At 44.9% G+C, this 24,763-nt stretch overlaps 1 protein-coding gene across 3 annotated transcripts in view; it reads right to left on the bottom strand.

Moving 5' to 3' along the window:
- LOC125459672 (meckelin-like) overlaps positions 1-24,763 on the bottom strand; it is a 114,648-nt gene that overhangs the window by 12,242 nt on the left and 77,643 nt on the right. Inside the window, exons 19-27 of one of the 3 annotated variants that reach the window (XR_007249076.2) lie at positions 23,598-23,697; positions 21,222-21,352; positions 11,294-11,434; positions 8,354-8,434; positions 6,605-6,721; positions 5,352-5,468; positions 3,282-3,386; positions 2,842-2,976; positions 773-846 (exon numbers count right to left, since the gene is read on the bottom strand). Coding sequence is in view for 2 of the 3 variants with exons in the window: in XM_048546347.2 (XP_048402304.1) it covers positions 2,842-2,976; positions 3,282-3,386; positions 5,352-5,468; positions 6,605-6,721; positions 8,354-8,434; positions 11,294-11,434; positions 21,222-21,352; positions 23,598-23,697 (927 nt within the window). In the remaining variant the exon portion in view is untranslated. The remainder of the gene's footprint in view (positions 1-772; positions 847-2,841; positions 2,977-3,281; positions 3,387-5,351; positions 5,469-6,604; positions 6,722-8,353; positions 8,435-11,293; positions 11,435-21,221; positions 21,353-23,597; positions 23,698-24,763) is intronic. The other 2 variants (XM_048546347.2, XM_048546348.2) reach the window with 2 other exon arrangements.

The following is a 24,763-nucleotide window of genomic DNA, read 5'->3' on the forward strand; positions in this document are numbered from 1 at the left end:
AACACACACAGCACAGCCAAGTAGAGACGGCTAGTTTCCATCCCCAAAGGGCATTAGTGACTCTGTTGGATTTTTGTTTAAAGACAATCTGACACTTTAATGGTCACTGTTACTGTTGTGTGCCTTGTGATTTTCTATATGTTAGTTCACATAGAACACAGAACAATACAGCACAGGAACAGGCCCCTTGGCCACCTTGTCTATGCCAACCGTGATGCTATTCTGTACTAATCCCAGCTGCCTGCACACGGTCCATATTCCTCTCTTCCCTGCCTATTTATCTGTTTTTCTGAATGTCTCTTAAAAATTGCTAATGAATCTGCTTGTATCACCTCCTCTGGCAGTGCGTTCCAGACACCTACCACCTTCTGTATAAAAAACCTGTTTTATTCATCTCCTTTAAACTTCCCCACCTCACCTTAAACCTATGCCCCTAGTATTTGACATTTTCGTTCTGGGAAAAAGACACCGAATATCCAGCCTATCCATGCCTCTCATTAGTTTATATTCTTCTATCAGGTCCACCCTCTGCCTCTGATGTGCTAGCAAAAACAATTCAGGTATGTCCTACTTCTCCTTATAGCTAATACACTCCAGTTCAGGCAACATCCCAGTAAATTTCTCTTTTGCACCCTCTCCAAAATGTCTACAAAATTTATACCACAAATCGTGGGGTTCGTGTTGAAACAGATGTCTTGAGGTTTATTTACAACACTAATTATTTGCACATCTGTAATATTGCACATTTACACAGTCTGGGTTCAGTACTTACTGATGTTGCTCTACATTACACGAACATAAGCTGTCTAAACACACCACACTGACTCCATTATAGAAAGGCAGCATCTAAAGACGAGAGAGACACCTTTATACTGCAATATTACATGTCGTGATGTCACGTAACAATATGGTCTGGTCTGGAAACAATGCCTATCTATATACAACAGTTAGTTTCATTAAGATCTGAATTCAGATTCTCAAAACTGCCATGGTAAGATTTGATCACACACTCTCCAATAAGTAAATATTACCAATACATTGCTGAATCACTAGCTTAAAAACAAAACAAAAAAGATTCAGGCTCATTCCTTTCCACTTAACGCTTGCTGCTCTGTGTTGGAATGAAGTCCACATTTTGACCATTCCGAGGATACACAAAGTTCTCCTGTCTTCTTTGTTGGGTTTATCATGTCTGCTTTATATTTACTCAGGGACCAATTATTACATCTCTCCTAAAAGGAACAGATCGAATCAGCGCAGACTGGAAACTGAACCCCAACCTCTTTGGAACTTGTGATTTTAGAACTCAGAGCTTGTAGCTGAGTTCAGCCAAGCATCCAATAAGCCTGCTGAATGAACCACTGATTAGAAGATTATTGCTTCAAGTCTTGTATCATGGTTTTCATTTATAAAATGGGCTGATCCCCAGTGTAGCATTAAGGGGACCACATATAAAAACAGAGGTGCTAATGTCACTAGACTAGTCATCCAGGCCCCAGCATAATGTTCTGTAGCAGATGGTGAAATTTGAACCCAATTAAAATTTGGAATCAAAAGCTCGTCTAATGACGAACATGTAACCACTATTGATTGCTGTAAAAACTGATGAGAAATTCTGTGACACTGCTAGACATAAAATGTTTTCCCCATGAATAGGCAATAGCACCAAATTCAAGAGTGCTCATTATTTAATCCCATGTTGTTTGAGGGATATTTCTGGCATTGACTGGCTGCTGTGTTTACACCCAACCCCAGCAACCTGAATACTATACTGCAACTCAAACTGGCATTCCACTGCGTGGCTGAGGGAGTGCTGCACTGTCCAAGGTGCTGTCTTTCGGGTGAGGCACTAAACCAAAGCGCTGCCTTTCCTCTCAGGAGGAAGTAAAAGAGTTCAGAATGGTATTTTAAAGAAGAGCAAGGGAGTCCTGCACAAGATATGGATAACACTTAGCCCTCGGCCAACATCAATAAAAACAGATAGTTTCTCTGCACTCCAGAAGTAATTCACTGCTGTTTGAGACTCAAATACCACTTAAGTGGTAAAAGTAGTACATTAATTGCTAGTCTTGTTGGTCAAATAATGTGATTGGTGTGATACCAAAGTATAGATAAGGTGCAGGAGTAGGCCATTGGACCCTTCAAACCCATACCTGCTAACTAGTAAGATCATAACTGATCTGATTGTAACCTCAATCTAACATTCCTATCATTCCCTGATAATCTTCTATCTCCTCACTTAACAGGAATCCCTCCACCTCATCCTTAAAAATATTCAAGGACTCTTTAGGGTGGCATGCTGCTTCAGTGGTTAGCACTGCAGCCTCACAGCGCCAGGAACCCGGGTTCGATTCCACCCTTGGGCAACTGTCTGTGTGGAGTTTGCACATTCTCTCCGTGTCTGCATGGGTTTCCGCTGGGTGCTCCGGTTTCCTCCCACAGTCCAAAGATGTGCAGGCGAGGTGGATCGGCCATGCTACATTGCCCGTAGTGTTCAGGGGTGTGTGTGTTATAGGGGGATGGGTCTGGGTGGGATGCTTCAAGGGGTGGTGTGGGCTTGTTGGGCCAAAGGGCCTGTTTCCACACTGTAGGGAATCTAATTTCCTTCCATTCCCTTTCCACAAGAGACTTCCAAAGACTTTCAAACCTCCCTGAGAGGGGGGAAGATGCCGATACTCTATTTTAAAGGATCAAAAAAGACAACATTTAAATGATTTAAAACTAAATTACTTTAGTGTTCTTTGCAATTAGATTAATTGAGAGTGGACTAAGCTGTAACACAATTGCTCTTATCATAATATACACTGACTTAACATAATCAACAGAATTGAGGTCTTCTACCTGCATGAAGTGAAATGGAATTGCTAGGTGAAAGGGCAGCGTGTTCATTCTGTATATCCCATATGGTGCCACAGGGGTGTTTCCTCTTGATTTCACACGACATATTAAACAAATTTCTAATAAAAACCAAAAAAACTGCAGATGCTGTAAATCAGGAACAAAAACAAAGTTGCTGGAAAAGCACAGCAGGTCTGGCAGCATCTGTGGAGGAGAAAACAAAGTTAACGTTTTGGGTCCGGTGACCCTTCCTCAGAACAGTTCCTCTGTTTTTTTCTCCACAGATGCTGCCAGACCTGCTGAGCTTTTCCAGCAACTTTGTCTTTGAACAAACTTCTCAGGTTCTTTTATCCCAGAGGCTACATATTCCCACAGCAACCCACACAGTAGCTAAATATCCCACTCTCACTCAGGCAAAAAACAAATGAAAGGCACCAGCTCACATGTTCAAGGAAGGATGAAAGGAACTTATTCATTGTGTAGTAGGCTTTCAGATTCTGCTGCAGGGTGGCTGAATCCTCATGAATGCTTCGATTTACTCTTGCTGCCTTCAAGGATAAAGTAGAAAACAAACTGAGGGCTCAGTATCAAGGCCACATTCCACATCACATTTAAGTCCATGTCAAAGGTAACAGCATTTGGTTCAACTGCTCCCTGCTGGTCTTTATGCTGCTCACAAATGTTCTCATCTCAGACTCTCTACCTCAGACTCTCTACTCCCTGTGGTAGTAAGTTCTACATTTGGCCATTTCTGTTGATAATGAATTTTGCCTGAATTCCTGTCGAATTTATTAGTGACCACCATATATTTATATCTTCAAGGGTAAACATTTTTGCAATGCTATCAAAATCTTTAAAGTATCCGATATACCATCACTCAGTCTTCCATTTGCTACAGAGCCTTATCCATCTTATATAATCTTGTAGCTCTGGTAAATTCTTATTTTTACCTTCAGGGCATGATTTTCATTTTGAAGATCAGAAACAGAGGTCAGGACAATTTTGGCATACGCAGGCATATACCACATGCACACAACACACAGACACTACTCACACATGCACAGATACATACCAAAACAAAACACACAAAAGCACACACACACAGAGTCAAAACACACACTGACACAAAACACACATGGCAGACATGATGCAAATGGTCTTTGAAATGAAAGCCAATTGATAAAGTGCCACATAAAAGGCTCATCAGCAAAGATGAATCACATGAAATAAACAGGAGCGATATTAGGTTGACAAACAGGAAACAGAGAGGAATGGTGATCAATTGTTTTTCTCGGAGGTATATAGTGGCATCCTCAGGTGTTAGGATAAGGAGCACTGTTTCTTATGACATAAATTATAAATTTAGACTTGGGTGTGAAAGGCACAATTTCAACATATGAAGATGTCATAAACTTTGGACGTGCTGTGGACTGTGAGGAGGATGCAGGCTTTATAAATAGAGACATACGGTACAAAAGCAGGTGACTTGTAGTGAAAGTTTATAAAACACTGGTTCAGCCTCAGCTGGAGTATTGCGACTAATTATGGGCCCCATACTTAGAGAAGGACGTGAAAGTTTTAGATGGTGTGCAAAAGCATTGACAAGAATGGTTCCCCTGGTGAGGGAGTTCAGCTATTTCGATAGTTTTCAGAAGCCACGACTGTCCTGCTTAGAGAAGGCAGCGATGCATTGTGTTTGAGGTGTTCAAAATCATGAAGAGTCTGGAAAGAGCAGGATTTAACGTTTATTCTTATGAGGAAGAGCAATTAGAAACTGCAAAGGATTACAGACGAAATTTCAGAGCTTTGGACCTCAACAACTGAAGCCACACTCGAAAATAACTCCTCAGAGACTGGTATCCCATCATCCAGTCACCTTTTATTTACATGTGGACAGTTCTTGACTCTCCAATTGGTCCAGCTCCCTCAGATCCAGCTCTCAGAGTGAGCAGAACGTCTGATATTCCTGTTTTTAATCTGTCAGCCAGAGGTCCTTGACTGGGCCAGATTAACAGCCCCAATCAGGGGACTCATGTTCCATGAGGTCCAGCTGGCTGACCTCGTCACAATCACTACACATTCATTAAAGTGCAAAGCAAGCAACATACAGTCCAAGCTACCAACAATAACTGGGGTGGAACAGTGGCTCAGTGATTAGCACTACAGCCTTACAGGGCCAGGGTCTGGGGTTCGATTCCATTCTCAGGCTACTGTCTGTGCAGAGTTTGCAAATTCTCCCCATGTCTGTGTGCATTTCCTCTGGGTGCTCCTGTTTCTTCCCACAATCCAAAGATAAGCAGGGTAGGTGGATTGGCCATGGGAAACGCAGGGTTTTGGGGATAGGGTATATCTGGGTGGGCTGCTCTTCAGATGGCCAGTATGGCTTGCCCCCACACGGTAGGCATTTGAATAAGAAAACACTGCTTCAACCACAGTGAGGCCAAACATTTCATTTTTAAAACAATTAAAATCAGACATTCCTGAAACAGAGCCATTAATAAAACTTGAAGTACCTCATTCAGCGGCGATAGTATCCGATCATATTGTTGTCTGACCTTGTTAGAAATTAAGACCTCAAAAGTCTGGACATCCATGTTGGGCTCAAGACCTCTCATTGCACAAAGGTTATCCTGTAAAAAGTGAACATTTACAAAACATTGTAAGTCAGATTGTTTCTGACCTTTCCTTAACAATAACGTCCCTCTACCCTCCAAGATCACATGGATTGTATTAGTTTTCTTTCCAGTGTGCAACCACTAGCTGGCACACAAATTGATAGAGCGAATGGCCACCTGTTGAATAACAAATCTGTGTCTTTTTCTACTGTCTCTCATTTCATCAGATGTTGATGTTTCTGCACCTGGCTCCACTGGACCCTCTGGATACAGCAAGCTCAGGAAATTCTGTCTGGAAAAAGCATATTCTTGAATGTACAAACCTTTTGTCCCTTGAAGGTGAAAGAAAGGAATAAACCTACTTGATTTTGATTTCCTCCAGGGCTGATTTCCTGTAATCGCTGCAGACAAGCACTCAAAGTAACTGTACAGGCACGGCAAGAACATTTCTCCCTCTTTCCCAGCAAACAGTCCAGAACTAGGGATTGTAGTTTTTGAATAATGGAGATGAGGATAGATTTCTTCACTAAGAAGATGGTGAATCTTTGGAATTCTCTACCCCAAAGGGCTGCGCGAACACATTTGCCTTGGGGAGGCTATGACCCATTGGTATTATTGCTGGGCTGTTAACCCATTGACCCAGGTTTTACGGACACAAGTTCAAATCCTGCCAAGGCAGGTGGTGGAATGTGAATTCAATAGGAAAAAGTCTGCAATTAAGAGACTGATAATGACAATGAAACCATTGTCAATTGTCAGAAAAAACCTATGTGGTTCATTAATGTCCTTTAGGGAAGGAAATCTTACCTAGTCTGGACTACATGTGACTCCAGACCTACCAACAATCCAAATCTCAAAGTAGTAAATTACCATCTGAGATAGACATTGAATGCTGGCCTAGCCAGTGACACCCTAGTCCCTGGTTCTGACCGGTCTGAGTGGGATATGTTCAAAGGAAATTCAAGGGTTACAAAAATTAGGTGGGGAAGTGGAGTTAAGGTAATGATACAGCCATGATTTCATTAAATGGAGGAAGAAACACAAGACACTATACATCCTACTCTAATTCCTAACTTCTTAATGTTCTCATTTGATGGAAAATCACAATTATTTAAGATTGATCTAACCCATCTATCACAAAATCTGATTACCTCTTCCTTCTTGAGATTGAGATACATCGACTCCATACCAATGTCAGCTTGTCCGTGCACAGACCGCCCGTGGATGTAGTAGCCGTAACACCTGTGCAGTAAGACCAAGACTGATACCTGGGTGGAATTTATTTGCAGAATGTTATTTACACTTGATACAAAAGAAAACCATGTTAATATTTCCACTCCAAACTCAATTTCTTTCAGTGAACTTTGACAAAAATCACATGGTGACAATCATACTGGGTCAGTTCCATCCAACACCAAGTTACTTGCAAAAGATGTGAAGGGTCAGAAGGAGATGAGGAACAGGTCATATTGGAAAGTGATTTAAGAGAAAATAGAAAATAAAATTAGGTCTTTTAAATCACAGCTCTTCCACATAGCTCTTTGGCTAGTCATCATAGGTGGCATGAGTTTAGAGGTGACTTTCCAGAGATTATTGCACAATTGTGGCTCAGTTGGTAGTAACACTGTTCTCAGACTCTCAGTGTTCTGGGACAGAGCCCCAGGCCAACGCTCCACCAAAAATGTCCAGATTAACACTCTACTGCTGGACTAAGGGAGTGGTGCATAATTGGAGGTGACATCTTAAGGATGAAATATTATACTCAGGACCTATTTGCTCACTCGAGGTGGATGTAAAAGATCCCCTGACACTGTTTCAAAGAACAGCGGGAAATTATCTCTAAACACCCAGCCAAATTTATCCCTCAATCAACATCAAAGAGCAGATTAGCTGGTTGTTAACACATTGTTGTTTGTAGCAGTTTGGCTTCGTACAAATTGGCTACTGGATATCTTATACCACAACAGAATCAATACTTCAAAAAGCACTTTATTGGCTGTAGAAAGCTCAGCGACATCTGGAAGTTGTCTGGAAGGCCCATGTTCTGTTCAGTTGTAGCTCCCTGGCAGTGACGGCATTCCAGACCCGCTGTCCAATCGCCACTGCTTCCCCAGTGTGGAATCAGGCTCTGTAATCTGTACTCTCACTTTGGTTTGGACTAGGAGTCTGGACACAAGGAGATGGCAGCTGCACGGTGGGAAAATCCCAGTCCAGTAATCCCAAGACCCAGTCTCAGGTTCACATCCTGGGCCTCAAATCACAGCAGCGGGGGTGTATATTAAATTCAATTAACAAATGTGAACTAAGTGCCAGTGTCATTAATCATGACTATAAATTGTTTGTTGCAAATATCAGTCTATTCTAACGGACTAATGTCCCTTTGAGGGAAGGAAATCTGCCATCAATATTTGGTCTGGCCTACATGGGACTCCAGACCAACAGCAATGTGGTTGACTCTTAACTGCCCTCCAAAACATCCCAAGTCAATCAATTCAAGAGCATTTACGGATGGGCAACAAATGTTGGCCTTACCAGTGATAATCACATCCCCTAAAAGAAATTTGACAATAGCCAGAAGACATCACAACGTCAGTTGTAATGAATATGATAAGCAAGTGTCTTAACTGAGCACGTAAAGTTCATACCCACAAGCTGGTCAGCAGGGTTTACTGGATCAGCAATCAGAGATAGGTCTGCACACTCTGACTGATTTTAGTTTTCTCGCCTGAGCCCAGAAACATTAAACATCAATTGCAGTACACTGGCAAACTCAGTGAAAACAAAGGGACATTTTTCGATGGTGTGGCTCAGTTCCACCATGTCACGGCCAAGATTTGTTTTGTTTGCAGTCAGTAACTGGGCCAATTTGTGGAACAGCCAGCGAGAACTGTGATACTCACATTACTCACAGAGCACAAGTCTACAAACTGCTGAATCTTATCTTCAACAAATCGTTCACAGAATCCAACGCAGAAGAGCACCTGTGAAAGATTGGAATATCGCTGGTCAATGTAGAACAGTCTGCTCAGCTCCAAACAACTTCAGTAAGGGGTCAGAAACTGGTTAACTAGCCTAAAGGGATAATGCTCAGTTCTCCAAGCTTTTTTTGTGGGGGGGGAGGGTATAGATGTCCCTACCGCCCCTGTACTTCCTCACCCAACACATTGTGCAAACAGAGAGATGCAAGAAGCGAGGAGCCAGGCAGAGTGGGAGAAACCAAAGGAATGTTTGTTATGGGTTACTCTCAGGAATCTTCTGGTGACTATTTAACAAGACATGGGAGTACTCGATGATTGGCAGGACACTAGGAAGCTCAGAGCAGTAGAGGAATTTTGAGCTGCTTGTCCATTGATCCCTGAGGGAGGCAGGTCAAGTTAATGGGCCAAGAGGATACATAGGGCACATGCTTTTATCAGTCGTCCCATATTAAATAAGAACAGGGAAGTTATTTTGGAGCTTACAAAACTTTGTTCAGGCCACAGCTGGAGTACTGCGTGCAGTTCCGGTCACTGTACTATAGGAAGGATGTGATTGCATTGGAGGGCATGCACAGGAGATTCACCGGGATGTTTCCTGGGATGGTGCATCTGGCCATGAGGAGGGGCTAGACTGGCTCAGCTTGAAGCAGACAAGGCTGACAGGAGCCCTGATAGAGGTGTATCAGATTATGAGGGGCACAGACAGGGTACACAGAAAGCAGCTGCTCCCCTCAGTTGAAGGGTCTATAATAAGGTGGCATAATTTTAAAACAAAAGGCAGGAAATTTAGAGGCGATTTAAGGAAGTTTATTTTCACCTAGAGGGTGGTGAAGTCTGGAATGCACTGCCTGGGAGGGCAGTTAAGGCAGGAAACCTCATAAACTTTAAATAGGACTTGGATGAGTGCTTGAAAAGTCATAACATTCAAAGCTATGGGCCTAATGCTGGAAAGTAGGATTAGTGAAGATAGGCCAGCACAAACTAGATGGGCCAAAGGGCCACTCTATGACTGCTCTGTTGTAACTCTACTCTCTGACAATTGGTGCATGAGGGCGTATTGGGTCAGATGGTAGTCGTGGAAGCGGGGTCATTAGTGGCATTTAAGCGACTGCTGGACATGCACATGGACAGCAGTGAATTGAGGGGAATGTAGGTTAGGTTATTTTATTTTTGGATTAGGAATATTCCACGGCACAACATCATGGGCCGAAGGGCCTGTACTGTGCTGTACTGTTCTATGTTTTATGTATAACTTAGTGCCAGTCTCCAGCACTTCCCTCCAAATAAAAATGAATAAACATGGAAATCAAGCAAACCCATTACTTATCGCCATCGGGCAAATGCAATCGCAGCATGAGAACAATTTACGGAAAACAATTTCGCCAGGTTTACAAAAATAACTTCAAACCTGCAACTAAGCTTTCAACCTTCAGCTTTTAACTCTAAGAAGCAGTGGAAATAGAAAACAGAAATTGCTGGAGAAACTCAACAAGTATGGAGAGAGAAACAGAGTTAATCTTTTGAGTCCAGTGATTCTTCAGGAGATCCCAGCATCTGCAGTGCTTTGCTTTTACTCAAGAAACTCCTGCCTCTTCCAGACCCTCTGTAAATAACCCCGACCCTCCATTACAAAGCCAACAAATGTTGTTTAAATGTCTCTGTTGCATTTAGAATAATGATAACAGTTTTGGGATTTTTAAAATTCTATAATTGGATACTCCTGACAGTAAAAAGGAAGGTTCACAACAGTCTTCCTCTATCGTTTCAAAAGATTTAGTCCTACAGCAGAACAAAGATTAGTAATCTCCCCCTGGAAACGAGCAGATTGTTGTAGATATTTTCAATCAATCTGTTATTGCACATCGCTGGAGTGAGTGGGGTTTGAACACTACACTTCTAACCCAGAGGTGGGACTACCACTGCTCCAAAACAGCCCAGCAGCTTATGTTCAGGTATGTTTAATCAGCCTGTTCAGACGGACCTGAGGCATCTTTGGAGCAAACGGCACTTGATCCCAGCCCTTCCAGCCCAGAGGTAGGGACAGTACAACTGCACCACAGCAGCCCAGCAATATGTTGTAAACTAGCCTATACTGTTCCAAGTGAAACCCTCTCTCACAAAGTCAACATCATTAACCAGCAGTTGGATCTAATCAGTTGATGATATATTGATAATCTATAGTAGTTTGGTTGCTGTATGCCTAACCTGGATTCATACAAAGAAAAAACCCAAAACACTGCAGATGCTGGAAACAGAGACCAGGCAGCTCCTATGCAGGGAAAGAAAGCCGGCAGTTAATATTTCAGGTCTGGGATGTTTCATCAAACTCCAGCAGTGACGGTTCCCTGCCCACGAGCTGCCAGCTGAAGGGGCCTATTTAGACCACGTTGTTGACACTGACCGGAGCTTTCCAGTTACTCAGATATCATCATGTGGCTGTTTATGGGATCTTACTGTGTGTAAATTGACTACAGGTTTGCCTGTATCACTACAGCTCACCTCCAAAGTATTTTATTGGGCGTAAGGAGCATGGGTTGGCCGGAGATTGCAAGAGGTATTGTTGAAGTGCAAAGTCTTCTTGTCTTCACAGTTTCCTTTCTTCTGACTGAAACTATGTCCTCTGTCATGAGTCCAACAGTTTAAATTCTTAAGGAGATTTATGTCTAATCATATCGTTCCTTATGGAAAGGTTCTCTTTTGCTGCCAGCAGTATGACAGTCATAAGAGGGAAAAATGTGTTTGTGGTAGAATGAGGAACCTAAACTCTCGGTAGTTTTGTTCCATGAGCCTGACAAAACTGCTATCCATTTATCATTGCCAGGACCCCCAGCACAATAATTGAAGCATGTGAAGCCATCTTACTTGGACTAAACCGACTGCCAGCCACATGGATACTGCTATTCCATATCGGAGAATTGGGCTCCAGGGAGCCAGATTAACATCAGATCCTGGATGTAGATTCAAATTCAGATCTCTTCGGGCAATGTTCTTCAAGCCAATGACCTGGAATTAAAAATATGTGAGCCAATTACAGGAATTCATCATACTGGCCAAATTTGTGTCTTCTGCTGAGAGCGAACGAAACAGCGAGAGAAATTTCTCATGCAGACTGCCAGTGGAGCACAGAATGTTTTGCCAAAGGGAACTGTAAAAGTTGAGAACAAGGCTCATTTTAAGAGCAAAGTAGATAGCGTTTCTGGAGTAGGGCAGGATACAGAGCTAATGGGAGAGCACGGGATAGTGGGATTTATTTTGGAATGCTGTAGCAAAGCATTAACATTGTCAGTGCTGTAAACATTGATATTTGAACCTGTTAGCAAGAAGGTGCTAACAGCCACTGCTATAAGACCCTCAATCAAGGGAGTCAGATCGTTCACATCTAGTTTTTAAGCCTACAGCACTATAGTCACTGGAAAATAAAGTGAATAGAGCTCCTCTAATTCTGGCCCATTCGACAAACCAAATTTTAATTGCTCTATCACTGAAACCATGCTTTTCGTCACTAATACCCTAAACTCATGAATCCCCTCTCTAACTCACTCTTCCTCTCTAACTCACTCTTGCTCTCTACTTGCTTTTCTCCTGTAAGATGCACCTGAAAAACTACTTCTTCAATGAAGCTTTCGGATATATAACAATCTCTCCTTAGGTGGTCTGGTATCATGTATTGCTTGTGAGTTGCCCTGCGATGTTTTAAGGGTGCTATATGTATGGAAGTTGGTGATTAATGATGTAATGATGTCCTGCCTCAGCAGTGATTAGTTTGAGGGAACTGAGTCTATTCAAGTATCGATTTCTACATCAGTGCTGAAATTGGGTGTTCATGAGCTTAAAGATAATGTCATATGACCAAAAGAATATCATGGATTGGTTTCACCTGAGATTGGATGATGACACACCAACCACAGTCTAACTTCATTGGGGGTGAAGAGAATGGGAGAATCTTTCTCTGAAGAAATGGACTATATTGGCTAAGAGCTCTCCTATGAAGATCCATGTAGAAATGAATAAACAAGTAGACTATTGGTTCTGGATGTGAGATTGCTTGCTGAGCTGGAAGGTTCATTTTCAGACGTTTTGTCACCATTCTAGGTAACATCATCAGTGAGCCTCCGACGAAGCGCTGGTGTTATGTCCCGCTTTCTATTTATCTGGTTAGGTTTTCTTGGGTTGGTGATGTCATTTCCTGCATTGGTGATGTCATTTCCTGTTCTTTTTCTCAGGGGGTGGTAGATTGGCTCCAAATCAATGTGTTTGTTGATGGAGTTCCGGTTGGAATGCCATGCTTCGAGGAATTCTCGTGCATGTCTCTGTTTGGCTTGTCCTAGGATGGATGTGTTGTCCCAATCAAAGTGGTGCCCTTCCTCATCTGTATGTAAGGATACGAGTGATAGTGGGTCATGTCGTTTTGTGGCTAGTTGATGTTCATGTATCCTGGTGGCTAGCTTTCTGCCAGTTTGTCCAATGTAGTGTTTGTCACAGTTCTTGCAAGGTATTTTGTAGATGACGTTTGTTTTATTTGTTGTCTGTATAGGGTCTTTTAAGTTCATTAGCTGCTGTTTTAGTGTGTTGGTGGGTTTGTGGGCTACCCTGATGCCAAGAGGTCCGAGTAGTCTGGCAGTCATTTCCAAGATGTCTTTGATGTAGGGGAGAGTGGTTATGGTTTCTGAGCCCGTTTTGTCTGTTTGTTTGGGTTTATTGCTGAGGAATCGGTGGACTGTGTTCATAGGGTACCCATTCTTTTTGAATACGCTGTATAGGTGATTTTCCTCTGCTCTGCGCAGTTCCTCTGTGCTGCAGTGTGTGGTGGCTCGTTGGAATAATGTTCTAATGCAGCTTCGTTTGTGGGTGTTGGGATGGTTGCTCCTGTAGTTCAGTATTTGGTCCATATGTGTTGTTTTCCTGTAGACGCTGGTTTGAAGTTCCCCATTGGCTGTTCGCTCTACTGTGACATCTAGGAATGGCAGTTTATTGTTGTTTTCCTCCTCTTTTGTGAATGTTATGCCAGTAAGGGTATTATTGATGGTCTTGAAGGTTTCCTCTAATTTGTTTTGTTTAGTGATGACAAAGGTGTCATCCACATAGCGGACCTAAAGTTTGGGTTGGATGATTGGCAGAGCTGTTTGTTCGAGTCTCTGCATTACTGCCTCTGCTAAGAACCCTGATATCGGAGATCCCATGGGTGTACCGTTGGTTTGTCTGTAGGTTTTGTTATTGAAAGTGAAGTGGGTGGTGAGGTATAGGTCCACTAGCTTGATGATGTTGTCCTTGCTGATGAGGTTGGTGGTGGCTGGTGTATGTGTCTTTCGTTCTTCTAAAAGTGTAGTCAGTGTTTCTTTGGCCAGGTTGATGTTGATGGATGTGAACAGGGCTGTTACGTCAAAGGAGATCATTATTTCATCCTCTTCTATCTTGGTGTCTTTGACGGTGTTCAGGAATTCTTGGGTGGAGCGAATGGAGTGGTGGGAGTCTTCTACCAGGTGTTTTAGTCTTTGATGTAGTTCCTTGGCTAATCTGTAAGTTGGTGTTCCAGGTAGCGACACTATGGGCCTGAGGGGGGCTCCTGGTTTATGAATTTTTGATAGTCTGTAGAAGCGTGGTGTGTTGGATCCTTCTGGTTTCATTTTTTGGAAGTCTCTCTTGTTTAATTCTCCAGATTTTTGAAGTTTTTTGAGTAAGGCTGCGATTTAGTTCTCTAGTTGTGGGGTCAGGTCTATCGCCACCTGTTGGTAAGTGTCGGTATCTGCAAGCAGTGCGTTCGCTTTCTCAAAGTAGTCTGTTCGGTTTAAGATGACTGTCAAGCGTCCTTTGTCTGCAGGTAGGATAACCATGTTTTTATCTTTTCTGAGTCCTTTCAGGGCTTTCCTTTCTTGTGTATTGAGTGTGTTTTCTTCCTTTTTCCTGCTTAGTGTTGGTGCGACTGTCTGATGGTTTGCTGGGTTTCTTCTGTGATTTTGTTGTGTCAGTATTGTTTCTAACGCTGCTATCAAAACTCGCTGGACTATTGGTATACCTTCCCTTAGCCTCTGTTCCCAATCACCAAGACCACCAATCTCCTACCAGACACCATCTTACCAAGGTACAGAACGGCATTATTGATACATGGAGAGGAATGACACATACTTTCCCTGACCTACCATGTCAGCGCAGCTTCAGCAGCCCACCATTATGATAGAACCTGGCTAATTTTCCAGGATCGGGATCACCGGCAGTGGATTTCTGCCCTTGACTGTCGGAGATGGGGTGGTGAAGATTACCTGCAACAGGTCTCCAAAGCCCATCATTTTTTGACCACTTTGTTGCTCAAAGATTTGGACAATTTCGGCAGATTTCAGTCCCACAAATGGTGCAACTGCTTATCCTGTGATTGATTAATGGCACTTTCGGACCTGTTAATGCCTAAATTCTTCTTGCCTCCAACAGCTGTAGGCTGGGAAGGGTACTGTCTTGGGCCCATCCTCTCTATTGGGATGGTAAGGCCCCTAGGAGCGCCCCTTCTTATATCTGAATCCCCACCCCTGCCTTTGCAGCTGTATTTGTCCCATCATTTTCCTCCACCCAGAACAGAATTGCCAGAATGATCTTTGTGGCTAAAACAAAAATCTTCCCAGTCCTAAATGTTTCAGTAGTTTTCACAAGCACTGTTAAAGTGGTCTACATCGACGGGAGTGCAAAAGCTACCAGTTTGGTTCTCAGCTCCTGACTGATATACTGACACAATGTTGACCATGAACATACACGAGGATGTTAGAAAGGCAGAGGATTGCACCCAGCAGTAATGCTCACCCAGTCAAACTGCTCACTGGTAAACATAAGCACATAAGAAACAGCAACAGGAGTAGGCCATTCACCCCTCAAGCCTATTCCTCCGTTCAATACAATCATGGCTGATCTCATCTTAGCTGAGGCCTAGAGTTCAGGATGTTGCCATGAAAAGAGAAGACAGAAAAGAAGCAGTAAAAAAAAGTTAAAAAAAAATAAAAGGAGGAGTGAATGCGGTACGGCTGAAGCATCCTACTTCACCATCATCTTGGACCTGAGTTGGGGCCCCGAGGACCGAACCGTTCAACATACCGCTAGTTGCAGCTTGCCAATCAGAAAAAGACCCATTTATCTTGACTCTCTGCTTTCCCTTGGGTTAGCCATTCTTCTATCCAAGCTAATAAATTACACCTAGCCAATGTGATTGGACCTTGTGTCTTAACCTTCTGTGCTGCATCTCATCAAATGCACTATTGCTTTCACAGATCATACAACAACCAATAAATCAGGGATTACAAACAAAAACAGAAGCTGCTGGAAAAGCTCAGCCGGTCTGGCAGCATCTGTAGAGAAAAAAATGAGAGTTAACGTTTCGGGTCCGGTGGCCCTTCCTCAGAACGATTGAGGAGCCGGACTCAAAACGTTAACTCTGATCTTTTCTTCGCAGACGCTGCCAGACCTTCTGAACTTTTCCAACAACTTCTGTTTTTGTTCCTGATTTACAGCATCCGCAGCTCTTTCGGTTTTAACCAGGAGTTACAGCTGTGTGACAATGATGCCTCGGGGACTGGTCAACGGTGGTGAGAGATGGAGGTGAATTTTCCTAAAAATATTCCAGCCACATCATGTAAAAACTGTTTTCCAAACCTGGGACAGCTTTGATCCTCAGGAATGACAATGCTTTTAAAATTCAAATGCTCTACAGAGTAGAAAAAAACATTTTCAAACAAACAATCAAGAAACACAGATTAAGTTTTAATGTCTATTACTTCTTTCAACATTGCCTGAAGCTGGCAAGAATTAGCAGCAACAGCTTACGAATGACTTTGAAACAACCAGCAGATGGAAGGAAAATGGCGAGCCTCGATTGCTGCTCAAAAACTTTCTGACTTGTATCTGGAACAAATAACACGTTCCTTCCTGCTCACTTTATAGAAGACAGATCCTTCAGCTCAGCTACACCGAGAGGAATTTGTTTGGCTCTTTGAAAAGTGGCCAGAGGAATTTCACATGTGGAAGGTCACTAATCCCCTAACTACAGTAACTTGGGGGGAATTCTGTGATCTCGCACTCAAACCCTGCTCATGCCAAACCACAATCTAATTCCCTATCAACATGGGAGAATAATGGGATTCTTTCCCTGAGAAAACAGCCTGAGGACACTGTTGGAACCAGATACATCCCCCTGTGATCTTTCTCCCTCTCCCTCTCCTCCACCATCTCAGTTTAATGCGAATCTGTCACTAACTCCTCACACTCCAGCTGATTTGAGTCTTGCTGCAATCTTAATGAAAACACATGCAAAGGATGGAGCTTTCACTTGTGATGTTCTAACTAACTGTTCTGGCTGGGACATGTCTCCATTAGTGATACACCACTAGATGGAAGGCAGTACCGATAAGCATGTGATCCTTAGAGAGAACTCATAGGCAGAGGGACAAGTTGTGGGTCTACTTCTGCAGACAGGCTGAACACATGGAAGAAAATTGAGCACTTGAATCAAAATGAGATAAGTCAGATCAGATAACAGCTGAATTTAAACTCACTACCCCAGTGACTAAAAATTCAACACTGCCCCTCAGCAGCTAGCAGTGACTCCTGTATTCTCAACAGAGGTCACGCAGTATACCGTATCTTCTCCGTTAAATCCAGAGTTACGTTGTTCAACCATCAGGCCCTTCACAGAGTTTAACCCCGCAATGCAAGCTAAAAGGAGTCCAGTACTGTGTCGTTAGATTCACCACATAAAGCGACACTCCCCATCACAGCCCACTCGGGACACCAACACTCCACATTACAGCCCACTCGATATTCCAACACTTCCCATTACAGGCCACTCGCTACACCAACACTCCACATTACAGCCCACTCGATATTCCAACACTCCACATTACAGCCCACTCAATATTCCAACACTCCCCATTACAGCCCACTCGCTACACCAACACTCCACATTACAGCCCACTCGATATTCCAACACTCCCCATTACAGCCCACTCAATATTCCAACGCTCCACATTACAGCCCACTCGCTACACCAACACTCCACATTACAGCCCACTCAATATTCCAACACTTCCCATTACAGCCCACTCGCTACACCAACACTCCACATTACAGCCCACTCAATATTCCAACACTTCCCATTACAGCCCACTCGGGACACCAACACTCCACATTACAGCCCACTCGATAGTCCAACACTCCCCATTACAGCCCACTCGATATTCCAACACTCCACATTACAGCCCACTCGCTATGCCAACACTCCACATTACAGCCCACTCGATATTCCAACACTCCACATTACAGCCCACTCGCTAGGCCAACACTCCACATTACAGCCCACTCGATATTCCAACACTCCCCATTACAGCCCACTCGCTACACCAACACTCAACATTACAGCCCACTCGATATTCCAACACTCCCCATTACAGCCCACTCGGGACACCAACACTCCACATTACAGCCCACTCAATATTCCAACACTTCCCATTACAGCCCTTTCGCTACACCAACACTCCACATTACAGCCCACTCGATATTCAAACACTCCCCATTACAGCCCACTCGGGACACCAACACTCCACATTACAGCCCACTCGCTACACCAACACTCCACGTTACAGCCCACTCGATATTCCAACACTCCCCATTACAGCCCACTCGGTATGCCAACAGTCCCCATTACAGTCCACTCGATATTCCAACACTTCCCATTACAGCCCACTCAATATTCCAACACTTCCCATTACAGCCCACTCACTACGCCAACACTCCACATTACAGCCCACTCGATATTCCAACACTTCCCATTACAGCCCACTCGCTACGCCAAAACTCCCCATTACCGCCCACTCAGTACGCCAAAACTCCCCAATACAGCCCAATCAATATTCCAACACTCCCCATTACAGCCCACTCAATATTCCAACACTCCCCATTACAGCCCACTCGCTACACCAACACTCCCCATTACAGCCCACTCAATATTCCAACACTCCCCATTACAGCCCACTCGCTACGCCAACACTCCACATTACTGCCCACTCAATATTCCAACACTCCCCATTACAGCCCACTCGGTATGCCAACAGTCCCCATTACAGTCCACTCGATATTCCAACACTTCCCATTACAGCCCACTCAATATTCCAACACTTCCCATTACAGCCCACTCACTACGCCAACACTCCACATTACAGCCCACTCGATATTCCAACACTTCCCATTACAGCCCACTCGCTACGCCAAAACTCCCCATTACCGCCCACTCAGCACGCCAAAACTCCCCAATACAGCCCAATCAATATTCCAACACTCCCCATTACAGCCCACTCAATATTCCAACACTCCCCATTACAGCCCACTCGCTACACCAACACTCCCCATTACAGCCCACTCAATATTCCAACACTCCCCATTACAGCCCACTCGCTACGCCAACACTCCACATTACTGCCCACTCAATATTCCAACACTTCCCATTACAGCCCACTCACTATGCCAACACTCCACATTACAGCCCACTCAATATTCCAACACTCCCCATTACAGCCCACTCGCTACGCCAACACTCCACATTACAGCCCACTCAATATTCCAACACTCCCCATTACAGCCCACTCAATATTCCAACACTCCCCATTACAGGCCACTTGATACGCCAACAGTCCCAATTACAGCCCACTCAATAGTCCAACACTGCCCATTGCTGGCCACTCAATATGTCAACACTCCCCATTACAGCCCACTCAATATTCCAACACTCTCCATTACAACCCACTCAGTACGCCAACACTCCCCATTACAGGCCACTCACTGCGCCAACTACATTACAGCACACTCACTATGCCAACACTCCCCATTACAGCCCACTCGGTATGCCAACACTCCACATTACAGGCCACTCGGTACGCCAACACCTCACATTACAGCGCACTCAATATTCCAACATTCCCCATTATACCCACTCAGTACGTCAACAGTCCCCATTACAGCCCACTCAGTACACCAAGACTCCACATTATAGCCCACTCAATATTCCAACACTCCCCATTACAGCCCACTCGCTACGCCAACACTCTCCATTATAGGCCACTCAGTATGCCAGTACTTCCCATTACAGCCCACTCAATGCTCCAACACTCTCCATTACAGCCCACTCGGTACACCAACACTCCCCATTACAGGCCACTCACTATGCCCACGCTCCCCATTACAGCCCACTTGGTACGCCAACACTCCTTGTTACAGCGCACTCACTCTGCCAACACTTCTCATTACAGCCCACTCAGTAGCCAGCACATCCCATTACAGCCCACTCAATATTCCAACACTCCCCATTGCAGCCCACTCACCACACCAACACTCCCCATTACAGCCCACTCAATATTCTAACTCTGCCCATGCTGGCCACTCAATATGCCAATGTTCCCATTGCAGCCCATTCTCTACGCCAACACTCCCCATTACAGCCTGCTCATTACACAACACTTCCCATTACAGCCCACTCAATATTCCAACACTCCTCATTACAGCCCACTCGCTATGCCAACACTCCCCATTACAGCCCACTCAATATTCCAACACTCCCCATGCTGGACACTCAATATTCCAACACTTCCCATTACAGCCACTCACTACACAATCACTCCCCATTACAGCCCACTCACTACACCAACTCTCCCCATTACAGCCCACTCACTACACCAACACCTCCCATTACAGCCCACTCACTACACCAACACTTCCCATCACAGGCCACTCACTACATCGAGTCTCCCCATGACAGCCCATTTGGTACGCCAACACTGCTCGTTACAGCGCACTCACTATGCCAACACTCCCTATTCCAGGCCACTCGGTAGCCAGCTCTTCCCATTACAGCCCACTCAATGTTCCGACACTCCCCATTACAGCCCATTTGCTATGCCAACACTCCCCATTACAGCCCACTCAATATTCCACTACACCCCATTACAGGCCACTCACTATGCCAACACTCCCCATTACAGCCCACCCGCTATGCCAACACTCCCCATTACAGCCCACTCGGTATGCCAACACTCTCCTTTACAGCCCACTCGCTATGCCAACACTCCTCATTACAGCGCAGTCACTACACCAACACTTCCCATTACAGCCCACTCGCTATGCCAACACTCCCCATTACAGCCTACTCAATATTCCACCACACCCCATTATGGATCACTCTACGCCAACACTCCCCATCACAGGCCACTCACTACGCCAACACTCCCCATTACAGCCCACTCGCTATGCCAACACTCCCCACTACAGCCCACTCATATTCCACCACACCCCATTACGGACCACTCAGTACGCCCACACTCCCCATTACAGGCCACTCACTACGCCAACACTCCCCATTACAGCCCACTCGGTATGCCAACACTCTCTATTACAGCCCACTCGCTATGCCAACACTCCTCATTACAGCGCAGTCACTACGCCAACACTCCCCATTACAGCCCACTCGGTATGCCAACACTCTCCATTACAGCCCACTCGCTATGCTAACACTCCTCATTACAGCGCAGTCACTACGCCAACACTTCCCATTACAGCCCACTCGCTATGCTAACACTCCTCATTACAGCGCAGTCACTACGCCAACACTTCCCATTACAGCCCACTCGCTATGCCAACACTGCCCATTACAGCCCACTTGCTATGCCAACACTCCCCATTACAGCCCACTCAATACTCCAACACTCACTATTAACGCACACTCAATACTCCGACAATCCCTAGGACAGCCATCAATGGGACAGTCACCTACCTCCAACAGCAACAGAACAGCAAAGAATTGCAGGATTGGGTTTATCTTTCTCTTGGTCTGAATTTCATTCCACTCATTGGCGATGAAGTAAGTTCTCCAGATACTGACTGAGGAGGGAGCGGTATTGTTTGCTGCAGAAAGGAATAATGTTAGGGAGCCAGGCCAATGGACTCAGTCAGCAATAAACAAACAACACAACAACAACAAAAACAAGGTTGCTGTAAAAGCTCTGCAGGTCTGGCAGCATCTGTGAAGGAAAGAAACAGAGTTAACTTTTCAGGTCCGGTGACCCTTCCTCAGAACTCAGCAATAAATAAAGTTATTTCAGTTCTAGCCAAGAAGGAATTCATTGTTGGGGCAGATTTGAATCGTAGAATGGAATCACCGAATGTAAATGGCATGCAATGAGGATATTCAGCCTGTCTAATCTGTGCTGGCTCTCTGTAAGAGCTTCATTCCCTTTCCCTATAGCTCAGAGAATCATCTCCCTTGACGTGACTGTTAAATCCCCTTTGAAAGCCAGGAATGTATCTGCCTCCAACACATCCTATCCACTCATTGAGAGAATACGTCATCACTCAGGTTATTAAACTATTCCTCAGGTCACTGCTGTTTCTTGCACCATTTACTTTACATCTGTGTCCCTTGATTTTTCAACTTTTAACTAATGGGAACAGGTCCTCCCATCCCCACGGTGCGGCAGGGTGGAGGATAGGGGTCACATCTCTAGGAGTCGAGGAACCTATGAGTTTGGGGCAAAGGGGGAGAGGGTTCTGTGCGAAGGTCAGAGCTCTGGGTTATAAAGATTGGGTCAGAGTCCAGGGTTACGGAGTTCAGGTCCGGGATCAGGGTTGCAGAGTTCGGGTCAGGGATCAGGGTCACGGAGTTTGGGTCCGGGTTCAGGGTTGCGGAGTTCGGGTCAGGGATCAGGGTCACGGAGTTCGGGTCCGGGTTCAGGGTTACGGAGTTCGGGTCAGAGTTCAGGGTTACGGAGTTCAGGTCAAAGTTCTGGGTTATGGAGTTCGGGTCAGAGTTCAGGGTTACGGAGTTCGGGTCAGAGTTCAGGGTTACAGAGTTCGGGTCCGGGTTCAGGGTTACAGAGTTCAGGGTTATGGAGTTCGGGTCAGAGTTCAGGGTTATGGAGTTCGGGTCAGAGTTCAGGGTTACGGAGTTCAGGTCAGAGTTCAGGGCTACAGAGTTCAGGTCAGAGTAGAGGGTTACGGAGTTTGGGTCAGAGGGCAGGGTTACAGAGTTCGGGTCGGGGTTCAGGGTCACGGAGTTCGGGTCGGAGGGCAGGGGCCCTGGCTGTATGTATCACCTGAGACCCCACGTTCAGCCGTTGCTGCTGCTGCCTTGACCTGTTATGGTTTTGAAGATCTCTGCTGAACCCCTCCTCTCTCCAAGCTATTCACTTCCAATGCAAACCAACCCTCTGAACTCCAATCAATGAAATGAAGACATTGTGCAGCGTTGCATCTGATCGGCTCTGGGTCACACGGGATTAGGCACAATGCTGGTTTTCGACCCAAACCTATCTTACCTCCCACTCACTGTAACGGTGAGTCAGCGCCCGGCTCCCACTCACTGTTACGCTGAGTCAGCGCCTGGCTCCCACTCACTGTAACGGTGAATCAGCACCCAGGTCCCACTCACTGTAACGGTGAGTCAGCGCCTGGCTCCCACTCACTTTCACGGTGAGTGAGCGCCTGTGTCCTACTCACTGTGATGGTGAGTGAGCCCACTAAATCCAGGGATCAACAGAAATTGTTTCTCTCAAAGAGAGTTATCTGACTTTGGAACTCTCTGCCTCAGAAGGCATGCTGGCGGGGTCGTCATATCTTTACGAAGAACATAGATAGATTTCTGTTGTGCAAAAGAATCAAGGTTATCAGAGGTCGATAAGAATGTGGGATTCGAACCTCAAACAGATCCGCCGTGATCTTATTGATGGTCAAATAGGATTGAGGGGCCGAATGTGCTGAATTCACAAGGGTGCAGTGGGTAGTGTCCCTGAGTCTGAGTTCAAGTCTCATTTCAGGACCTGATGGCTAAGGCAGGTGCGTTGATAAGGTAGACAAACAGATTGAGAATCACTGGCTGAAGTTTTTCTGTCCCTTGCCAATTAAAGGCAGTAAGAGCAGCAGAGCTTCCTGGTCAGCCGTCAGACAGAAAGTACACTGGATCCTCTATCTTCACTGTCCATAGCTCCGGATTATAACATGTATACAACAGTACATGTTTCCTCACCATAATCAGGCTCCCTGAGTGAACTGTAATATACCCAGTCACCGCTGTACCATAGGAAAGACAGGAAACAACTAGCAAATTGTCAATACACATCACCCAAACACAGATCGATGGTAAGTAACCCCCCACCTGCTAGTTTTGGTAGTGGTCTGCCCTTTGGTTTCTCCCAGTCTATCAGGAAGATCGATGCAGTAACCTGAATAATCAAGATGTGAATCAGCTCCAGTGCCTGAAAAGAAACCAAATATCTCAACATTAGGAGAGTATGCCTTCCTGACAGGGGCACAGTGTGCTGCTTGTACCTCAAAGGACCTCCCAAACCTGGTCCCATAGTCAGGCAGTATTCAGTAATAGATGTTGCTGAGTTCAAAAGCAAATCTAATGGTACATTTGCTTTATAGGACAGGTTTTTGGATTTGAGCTTTTTTTGTTTGTTCATTCATTCAGGGGATGTGAGAGACGCTGGGCGTGCCAGTATTTATCGCCCATTCCCAACTGCCTTTGCGAGGGTGGCAGTTCGCTGACATCTTGAGCCATTGCAATCTATTTGGTACAGAGGCATCTTCAGTGCTGTTCGGAAGGGAATTCCAGGAATTTGTCTCAGCGATACTGAAGGAATGGTGATATATTTCCAAGTCAGGATTGTGAGTGGCTTGGTGGGGAGCATGGGTGGTGTCCCCATATCCCCAAATGCCTTTGTCCTTCTGGACTGAAGCAGTGTTGCATTTGGAAGGTGCTCTCTAAAGAGCCTTGGTGAATTTTTGTAGGAAATATACACCATAATTCAGGCATGGATCATTCAGGGCTGAACAGGATATTGGTTAGACCACCATTTGAATACTGCATTCAGTTCTGGTCTCACTGATTTCAGAAGAATGCTGTAAAACGTGAAAGCGTTCAGAAAAGATTTATAAGGATATTGCCAGGGTTGGAGGGTTTGAACCATACAGAGAGGCTGAATAGACTGGGGTTACTTTCCCTGGAGCATCAGAGGCTGAGGGGTGACCTTTTCGAGGGTTATAAAACCATGATGGATATGGATAGGGGTAAATAGACAAGGTTTCTTCCCTGGTCTGGGGGAGTCTAAAACTAGAGGGCATAGGTTTAAGGTGAGAGGGGAAAGATTCAAAAGAGACCTAAGGGGTAACTTTTTCACACAGAGATTGACACATGGATGGAATGAGCTACCCAAGGAAGTGGCAGAAGCTGGTGTAATTACAACATTTAAAAGGCAGCTGGATGGGTATATGAATAGGCAGGGCTTGAGGGGGGGTAGATATGGGCCAAATGCCGGC

This window comes from Stegostoma tigrinum, chromosome 16 (genome assembly GCF_030684315.1).
Source record: "Stegostoma tigrinum isolate sSteTig4 chromosome 16, sSteTig4.hap1, whole genome shotgun sequence".
NCBI classification, from domain to species: Eukaryota; Metazoa; Chordata; class Chondrichthyes; order Orectolobiformes; family Stegostomatidae; genus Stegostoma; species Stegostoma tigrinum.